Genomic DNA, 9856 nt, shown 5'->3' on the forward strand with positions numbered 1-9856 from the left:
AAATAAGCTTACTTTATTCTAGTCTAGTCTTCTCAAAGGGAGTTTGCTGATAATGGGAGCACCAATTCCTACAGCATTCCCTAACAACCCTTCTCACAGGGGCCGGTGTGAAGGTGGGGCAATTATTCCTCCCTCTCGATGGGCTCAGTGGAGAGAAGCAAGACTTTGTGTTCTCCCCTAAATCCCGTCAAGCCTCAATGGGGGTCAGTTGAGGCAAATACAGACTCCCTCTCCCAAGCCTTGATGGGGGCCGATCAAGGCACACACGGCATTCCAGCTTGTGCTTTCACCCCAAGGGGGGTCCCCAGTCACTGACCAGCGCCCACTTGCTTTGTGGGGCAACAGACAAAAAAGGCGTATTGCCAGCAGTAGCCTCATCATTTTACATTACATCATCCCTGTATTTACCAAGACTGTGCAATAGAAACTGTCTTGAGCCATGATTGTGAGAACTCATATCTAATACCTGGGAGGTAGAGATTATGGATCCTAGGAAGAAAACTTAGGGGCAGCTAGGTGGCGCAGTAGATACAGCACCAGCCCTGAAGTCAGGAGGACCTGAGTTCAAATATGGCCTCAAACCAAACACTTGACACTTAATAGCTGTGTGACCCTGGGCAAGTCACTTAACCCCAATTGCCTAAAAATAAAAGTAATTAAAAAAAAAACTCAAAGAATAACAAAAAATCCACTTTACACACACTAAAATTCACCTTACTTACCTTGCCTTTAAGGCTCTCATGTTCAAATGGGAGAGACAGCATTCAAGGGATAATGGACATACAAGCTATATACAGTGTAAATGCAAGGTAATCCCAGAGGGAAAATACTAGTAGTTGGTGGGACCAGAAAAGGCCCCCTGAGAAAAGATGGGATTCGAGCTGAGTCTTTGGGGCATCTGGGGAAACTTGGAGGCTCAGATGAGGACAGCATTTTAGGCCTTTAGGATACCCAGTACCAGTACTTGGAGGTGGCACAGTGCTGTGTGAAGAACAGCAAGTAGGTAGTAGGTTAGTTCATCTGGATGGTAAAATTCCTAGAGTGCAGTGTGCTAAAGAAAAGATAGAAAGCGGCCAGTTTGTGAAGGCCTTTAAATGGTCAAATGGCAAACAGTTTCTATTTGATACTAGAAGTAATAGAGAACCACAAGTTTTGCCTCTTGTCCTCTCCTCTCGTCTCTCCCCCACCTCCCTCCCCATGACATTCTCCTATGGTTTAGGAAAATCACTGGCACCAGAGGCTAGTTTTGATGGAATTTAACTCTGGGACTTTTGTGAGGTTGGAACTGGTGGGTTAGAGCCAAGTTGGGATAGGCTCCAAGTGCCAGAAATGGGAGTTCATGCATTGTTCATTTAATGGGCATTGGGTAGCTGCTCCTGAACATACTGGAATGGAGCAACAACATGATCAGATTAGCACTTTAGAAGATTGCTTAGGCAGCTTGGATGGATTAAAAAATAAAAATTTAGGCAAGAGCCTGAATTAGAGTAGTTGCAGTGGGAGGTGTGGCCTCTGAGGGACCAGCAGCTTGGGGGGGGGGGTGAGCTACAAGGAAGTTCTGAGTCAGGATTCCACAAAGGTGACTTCCACAGGGACCTGTATCCCTTGACCCTGAACCCAACATCTTCACCCGTTTACTTTTTTTATTAACACCACAGTGAGAAGAGCCCTTTCCTTCAACTCCCATTTGCTTCCGGTGCTCGATCATTCTTACCAACTGTTCTTGGTCTACCTCTCGGAACTTCATTAAAATTTCTAACTTTCTTGGTTTGGTCAACATTAAACTAGAACCAATGACATTTTCTCACTTGTTAGAGAAGGTTCCCTTCCCCAATTATGGGGTAATTTCCCCCCCTCACTTGTGTGGAAAGCTATCTGGAAGTGATGAGAAAGTGCCTTGGAGTAGAGAGTTTTAGTCTCAACTTGGCCACTTAATTTCATGAACTTAGATGAGTCTGTTTCCTTTGTTCCCTCAGTTTACTGTAAAAATGGTAGACACACTGGTTGGTCTCTAAAGGCATTTCAACCCCAATCTATGTCAGTCCAACCTCCTCTCCCTGCCAGGAGATTTGGGGTAGTGAATCTACTGTGGTTCTTTATCCTCACCGGATCTTAAAACTTGACCACAAATGCACAGAAGAGCTGGACTTTTAAGCCTACCTAACAGAATACAACATGCAGGGATTTGTGGGATGTGGGGCAGATTGGAAGCCTCGCCTCGCCCATTTCTCGGTGGAGCAAGGGAGGGCTGTGCAGGAGCAGAAAACACCGAGGAATCGTGGAGCTGTGCTGGCTGATACTTTCCTGGAGATAACAGAGACAGACGCCACTTTGGGGCAGGGTGGGGTGCCCCAGCGTGAGTTAGCTCAATGGAAAGGAAGGCTTGCGGATTCTAGCCCCCAGACCTACCCAAGAGGAGGCGGGCTAAGGTGAGTCGTATGGCCCCGCCCCGCAATTGACGGGCGCGTCTGTAGATTCTCGTTAACGATTGGCTGCGAGCGATGCGTCCTGATGTAATGACCAGAAGCCCTCGGAGCCCTAGCACGCAGGCGCAGGTAGCGGTAGCTCGGAAGTCCGGTGTGAGTCACCTCGGTTGAAGGTGGGAGAAGGGGCGAGCCGGGTTATGGGGTGAGGGTGAGGGTAGAGGGGGCGGGTTCTGTCCTCGCCCTGAGCTGCCCCTTGCCTCCCCACAGCCATGGGAGCGCAGCTGAGCGGCGGCGGGACGGGCGACGGCGGAGGTCCGTCCGGCCCGGCCCCGGAGCAGCCCGAGCCCGCGGCTCCCGGGGGCGGCGAGCCGGCTCCCCGGCCCCGCCCGGACCCCGGTGCTTGGGGGCCCCTGGACGACGTTCGCTTCCTCATCGTCTGCACCTCCTGGTACTAGCGGGAGCCCGGAGCCGACTCGGGAGCCAGAGCTGGGGCCGCGCCTGCCGAGCCCCCTGCCATGGGCACCCCCGCGGAGACCCCCGGCTTTCTCTGCGCCTCTTCACATCGTGCTCTCGGGGGAGGAGGTCACCTCGCTACCACTTCCCTGCCTTCCCAGCCCGACGGCCCTATTATCTCCTCCCTGCCACTTACTCTTTGAACCCTAGAACCCTTTTGCCTGGAAATTTTTAGTCGCCTTGGGGTGGCCAACCTCCTCTCTTTCTAGGACCCCCCCCTCCAGCAAAGTGCAGCGGTCCTCCACGTCTCCCCTGAGACCCCCTCAGCCTATCTGGTTATTGCATTCTTTTTAGTATGATGCCCCCATTTCCCAGTCTCAGCCCCACCCACCCTTGTTTTTCCTCCCCTCTAGAGGGTGTAGAAACAACTCTCCAGGTCATCACAGGTGGTCATGGACTGGAGTCTTTGGACAGCCTTCTTTCCTCCCCATCCCATTAACTGTGGGGTAGTAAGTTTCTCTTGTCCTCAAACACCCAAGTATCCCCAGCGCTCCAAAAACACTGCTGTCAACCCCCAGACCCTTCAATTCCTCCCCATCTGCATTCATTTCCCAAGGATATTGTATCATTTGACTCTCCCTTGCCCTTCTCTCCAAAGAAATGACAATCTGTATATTTTCATTTTATTTAGAAATGGTTTAAAAAACATTATACAAAGGCTAATCATTTTTAAAATGTGACGGACACTGAAATGCTGCGATGCCGTCTAGAGTGATGGGAGCCCAGACTCTCGGGCACCAGTATGGAGGCCTCAGCCTTGGCCAGGACCGGGGAGACACACAGACTATGGTGGAAGTGTGGCCGATGGAGTGGAAGGCAAGTGGGTCAGGACAGGGGCCAACTCAAACTCTGCCCCCCACTCCAGTGAGGCCTGCCCCTTCCTCTGCCCCTAGGGCCTCTTCCTCTGTTCCCTTCCTCAGTTATACCCCAGTATCTTCAGGGCTCAGGAGGATCCCAGAGGGGACCACACAGGATTAAGGGTTTTCAGGAGGTCAGAGTAGAGACCCAAGACCCTAGTATGGATCCAGGCATTGGAGAGGAAGAGGGAAGAAAATGAGCCAGGAGGAACCAAGATGAGATGAGTGGAGGAGAGGCTGAGCTGGACTGCTCAAGGCCCTCACAAAGCATGGTCCATGATGTGATCTCAGGAGTAGTGACAAGAGGACCCAGGCAGGGATAAGTTGTGAGTAGTGGGGCACAGTGGTGTGGCTTCATTCTCTGCATCGCTATTGGTCAGAAGTGGTGGAAGATACCCAAGGACCCCTCTGAGTCAGGCCTTGCACAGCAGTCATCACAATTTGGGGCATGGTGTGACAGAAAGACCACTCAATTGTAGTCCACCACTAACTTGCATGACCCTACCAAGCCATACCCTGTTTCTGGGCCTCATTGTCTCCTCTGTCAAAAGAGGGTAATGTTATTTGCCCAGCCAGCTTAACAGGACCCTTGTGAGTTTCAAATAGGCCAATAGATGTCACCTAATAAAGTGCCTTGAAAAGTATAAAATACTGTATCAACACAAAGATTATGTCTCTGATGCCAGATGCCCCCCCACCTCAGGGAGCTGGCTCTTGGCAAGACTTGAGGATGAGAACAAGAGGAGAGTATCGGTGCCTTGGGAAGTTCATTTGGGAGAATGCCCAAGCCACGGCAGAGGCCAGCGTCTCAACCTACGGCACCAGCAAGGAATCATCTTCCTCTTCCAACATAAATAAGTCTCCAGAGTTTACGATGTGACCACAGAAGGAAGAAGATGCACAAACACAGGAGGGAACCATTAGAGTAAACAGCCCAGTGGGTGCTCCATTTAGTTGGCCTGGCAGGATCCCAGGAGACTTCTGTGTCCTGCCTCCACCTCCCGGCCCAGGAGGGTTCTGGGTGACCCTTTCATAAAGAGTTTTATAGACTTAGCAAATTACTGACTTGGTGTAGAAACCCTGAGCTGGAAGGAACTCAGGGGAGCATCTAGCCTAACTTTCTGTTTGATCCAGGAACCGCCTCTGTGACCTCTCTGACAAGAAGTCATCCAGCCTTTGCCTGAACATTCTTCGTAACAAGAAATTCACTCCCTACTAAGGGGTAGCTCATCCCATTATTTGGGCAGCTGAGACAGGAAGTTTTTAGGCTGAACTGAAATCGATGTCCCTGCAACAATCGGGGCTGAGTTCTGCTCTGTAGGGCCAAGGGGAACAGACTCTTCCCCCACAAGATTGCTCTTCAAATACTTGGATGCAGTGATCTCAGTTCCAGGCTCAACAACCTCATCGAGACCTCCAGTTCCTTCATCTTCCTGTCTGACCTCCACTTGCAACTCTCCAGTTTCTCAATATTCTTTCTAAAATATGGAGTCCAGAACAGCACACACTGCCCCAGATGTGATCTAACCAGTGGGACTGTCAGTGCCCTTGTTTGGAAAGATAGGCTTTTCTGAATGCAGTCTGGGATACCATTTGTTTTTTAGGTTATAATGGACATGCTACAGACTTCTTGAGTGTGCAGTTCAATAAAACTCCCAAATATTTTTTCTATACTTGTACAGCAAATATATGTGTGTGTGTGTGTATTTTTTTAACCAAGTGGAGGATTTTGCATTTGCCACTAAATTTCAGAATTGTACATTTCACCTGTCTTTCTAGTCTGCCAGGATTTTTCCAGATGCTGTCATTCAGTGTATTAGCTATTTTTCCTGGCTTTGTGTCAGCACAGTTTTGAAAGGCATTAGTTAGCCATACTTTTGTTAAAGTCGGGGACAAAAATGCTGACTAGAACAAGCTTGAGGACAGAGTCCTAGGGCCACTAGGGGAGGAGCCTCCCACCTACTAGATGGTAGTTAATGAAGGAAGAACCAGAAATACCTGCCCTGTCCTCACCCACAAGCAAGGATTCTACAAGGATTTCACATTGGAGATGTGGACGTATGGGGAGGGCAGCCCCAGTCTCTTTAGGCTCCTGAGTCTCCAGATATCAATACCTAGGGCAGCCATGGCTTTGTACCAAAACGTTGATGTGGAGAGGGGGCAGGGGAGAAAGTGGAAGGGAATCTCACATCCTCCTTACAATAGTCAGGAAATCTCCATGCCTATACCTTGAAGCAATCCACTGACCTGGTGCTTCTCCCAAAGGAGGAATGAGAGTCATGGGTCATGGTTCAGTAGAGGTCTGGAGAGGAAATGGGCCGCCTCCCTCCAAAGCAGCCCTGTACAGGAAGTCAGATTGTTTATCCTGGGTACAGCCTGTGCCACTCCTCTCCACCCTTCTTAATTAAATTTGCCCCAGGTGTTAGGATACCAAGTTATGGCTCTGGGCATATCTGTGCCAGGAGAAGTAGAAACAAGGCTTTGTGTTGGCTTGGCGCAAGGGAGGCCAAGTTCACAGGTTACATAGCCTTGGTGCTAAAATGCTGATGATACAATACCTTATATTTGTAATGGAGAGAAAGGAACCTGATTGCCCTGGAGAGAGACCCAATGCAGGCTGTCTGAGGAGCCTAAATTTCAGCTCTACCAATGAAGGACACTGTGGAGAGACCACAAAGGGCATTAGGGAAAGGAGAGAGGGTGTCCAGCCCAGGAAAAGTGGATAGGTACTAAGAAGAGGTATGAATGGCTGGGCAGAGAGGTCACTGAGACCAGCTATAAAAACCACCTGGAAAGTGGAAATCCTAGTGGAAAAGTTCGTATTTTGCACTTGATATTTAGATGTGCCCTGCTTCACTAGGTGACCCTTCTCTGAACCTCGATTTACCATGAGAAAATCGAACACAACCTCTTAGATCCCTTCCAGCTCTAAGATCCACAATCCCTTTGTGTCTGGAAAAGCTGTGTGTAACTTGAATTCCCAGAATCTCATTTTAAATGCACTAGGAGATGTTGCAATCCTAGGGAACTCCCTTTTACAAAGTAAAGACTTGTCTACAAGTCTATCTGTTCTACAAATCCAGCTTTTCAGGGGCTGGTTTATCCCAAACTGGGCATTCTGGCCTGAAAGCAGAGGCATGCCCGTTGTCAGAGTTCCGAGAAGGAAGCAAAAAGGAAATGGGCTCGGGCTCAGGCACAGAACGTGTCTTGAGGACAGACAGGAAGCTGAAAGTCCCTTGGATCTTTCTGCCTAATGGACTTCTGTCTACCTTGGACCTATCCTGACTAACTTCAATGAAGCCTGGAGTTGCAGGCAGTCCCTTGGGGATGGCTGGGAGGGGAGTGGGGCAGGGCTCTTGGATGGGAGAATCATTGGGATGACTGAGGAGACAAGGGCCCTGCGGCAGGGGAATCACTGGAATAGCTGGGGAGTGGCAGTGCAGTAGCTCTAAGTGCTCCCTTCCACCCCAACTCTAGGCATGGCCCAGGACCAAGAACAGAAGGGGAACTGCATAGGGTCAGGAGTAGGGAAGGGATGGGGATCTGCATGGGAGTGCTGGAGGATCACAGGCTCATCAAGATCAACCCTCTCATTTTATAGTTGAGGAAACAGGCCGAGATGAGAAGTGGCCTTACCTAAGTCACATAGTAAGAAAGTAGCGGAGTCAGGATTCAAACCCAGGCTCTCTTGACTTCATGACTTCAAATCCAATGCTCTTTCTACTGCTATACCAGTTGCCTCTTCTGGCAGTGGGAAATGGAAAGGAAGTGAGAAGTGGATGGGGCTGGGGCCTATCACTAGATAGGGACCACACTGGAAGTAAAAGTGGGAAGGGTTTAGCAATGGGACTGAGGATGGGAGTTCAAAAAATCTCTCAATTCTGGGGATCTAACCTCTCTCCAACCATCCAAGGCTAGGTATCTTTCTGGTTCTTGGCCTTCAATGTCTCCACTATGGCCCTAGATTCTTAGCAAGGAGTGAGCTGGGGCTACTAGCCTAGCTTCCCACCCCTGTGGCCAGAGTCCCAAGGGGCTCCAGTGGTTAATATCCAAAGGTTCCTGGGCCCCCAAAGAAGCTCATCCCCTCACTCTTGATCCATCCCTGTTCTCCTAGGGCACCAAGATACTACCTGGCTTCCCTCATCTTAGTGGGGCCTTGGCTTTGGTGCTCTGGGGTAGAGGCTCTTACACTGGTGTACATTGGAGTCAGATGAACAGACAGCTTCCCGAGTCCTCAGGGAATCACTTCTGTCAAATGGGGATTAAAACAATAGTAATGGGACATTTAAATATTCGTGACATGAGAGCAAAGTCCAGCAGAGATGAGGCTGAACCACAGGCTTCCCCTGAGCACGAGGCCCCTGCCTCTCATTGGCCCAGGGGAAACTTCGGTTTTCTGAGGAAGCTGCTTGGGTGTGGGGGGTGGTCACAAAAACACCTTCCTTGCCCACAGACAGCCTTTCCTCCATAGCCACACAGGCTCTGTGATCCATGATCAGTTACAAACATCTGACCAGCAGGTGTTGGGAGTCGGTAGCCAGACAGTGCCCAGGTTTGCAGCACAAGGGAGGAGGCAAGCAGCTGATCCTGCCCCAGGCCATGATCCTCACCCTAAGATCATGGGATCCTGCCATACCCAGGGACACCTGGAGTCAGGTCCCTCAGAAGAGGAATGACCGGCCCAGGCAGCTGTCAGGGAGCAAATGCTGGTTTCTCCCGGATGAACTGTGCTCAGAGGGCCTTTGGGAATCCCAGGAGAGGCCCCTGATAATTGGGGTTCCAGCCCCTGGGAATGAGGGACAGCTATGAGGCAACAAGAGCAGAGGCCTTCTCCCCCCACAGAGCTCTCCTCAGCGAAAGCTATCTTTTGCCTTTCCCTTTGGATCAAAGGCATTTTAAAAAGGGAGCTTTGGGTCCAAGTGGGGGTAGGTGCTTGGGGATTACCTCTGGCTGACTTCTCCCACTCCTCTCTTACCAGGTGGATTCCAAGGGCCAAGCTTTAGGCTGCAGTTGCAAACCTATTGCTTGTGGCTCTTGGTCCGGGCCCTTGTGGCGCCCCCCTGCTCCTCTGGGTCCTGGGAGTGAGGTCCCTGCCCTGTCTCAGGCCCTGGCAAGGATGCCCCGGCTGGCGGGGCAAGGACGTGCTGGTCATACCCACTCTTGGACTGGCCGTTTGTAGTAGGTGACCTGCTGTCGTGCCCCCTTGTTCTTAAACTGGAATATGGTGTAGACAAGGACAAGGATGCAGAGGGATAGGGTACAGGGGATGATGACGGCCACAGCATTCACTGAACCAGGCACATCATCTATGGTAACCATGATGTCCACGTCGTCCTGGGGCCTGCGCCGCTCCTTCCTTCTCTCCACCTCCTTCTGGTTACAACCCATCCAGTCCCGCAGGATGGAGCGGGGGTAACCAGGTTCCACACTCAGCTTCTGGTTATCAAACTTCCAGTAATCCCGGCCCTTGTAGAAATAGGTGTAATCTGAAGAGACAGAGCCAGGATCAAGACCCACCAGCTTTAGCGTGGGCTCATCTTCTGCTCTGAGGGCCCTCCTGCCAGCCTACATTTCATGCTTAACTCTGGAATCACTTCCTTCTGCCCAGGGTAAGCCTCCCTCAGCCCGCAATCACTTTGAATTCAGAGGTCACTGTTCTCAACCTAAAGTTACCCTTAATTCCAAGGTCCTTTTCTTCATCTCAGGCTCACCACCCTCAGCCTTGGGTCACCCTTAACTCCAGAGTTACTGTCTTTAGCCTATAGTCACCCTCAACTTGAGAGTTCCTCCCCTGCCAGATTAAGGTCCCCTTTATCTCCAGGGTTGTCTTCCCTCAGCCTCCCTCAGGTCACCCTCAATTCTGGTGTCGAAGGTTACTCTTTAATTCTAGAGTCATTTTCCTCGGTGTTCATTCACCTCCTCCCTCAGGCTGGGACCACATAACTCTGATGTTACTTCTCTGACCTTAGGGGCATTGCCCACCACTGAAGGTTACCCTTTACTCCATGGTCAATGTTCTCTGCCCAGGGTCAGTAGCCTCAGTTGGGAAAATTTGTCTTG

General features: G+C 50.6%; 1 protein-coding gene across 1 annotated transcript in view; it reads right to left on the reverse strand.

Annotated features, from left to right (window-relative positions):
• Positions 1 to 3761: 3761 nt before the first annotated feature.
• MMP24 (matrix metallopeptidase 24) overlaps positions 3762 to 9856 on the reverse strand; it is a 44328-nt gene continuing 38233 nt past the window's right edge. Inside the window, exon 6 of the mRNA XM_027867077.1 lies at positions 3762 to 9262. Within this exon, the coding sequence (XP_027722878.1) occupies positions 8945 to 9262 (318 nt within the window). The 3' untranslated portion in view covers positions 3762 to 8944. The remainder of the gene's footprint in view (positions 9263 to 9856) is intronic.

This window comes from Vombatus ursinus, unplaced genomic scaffold, assembly GCF_900497805.2.
Source record: "Vombatus ursinus unplaced genomic scaffold, bare-nosed wombat genome assembly UNPS02014785.1, whole genome shotgun sequence".
Lineage (NCBI taxonomy): Eukaryota > Metazoa > Chordata > Mammalia > Diprotodontia > Vombatidae > Vombatus > Vombatus ursinus.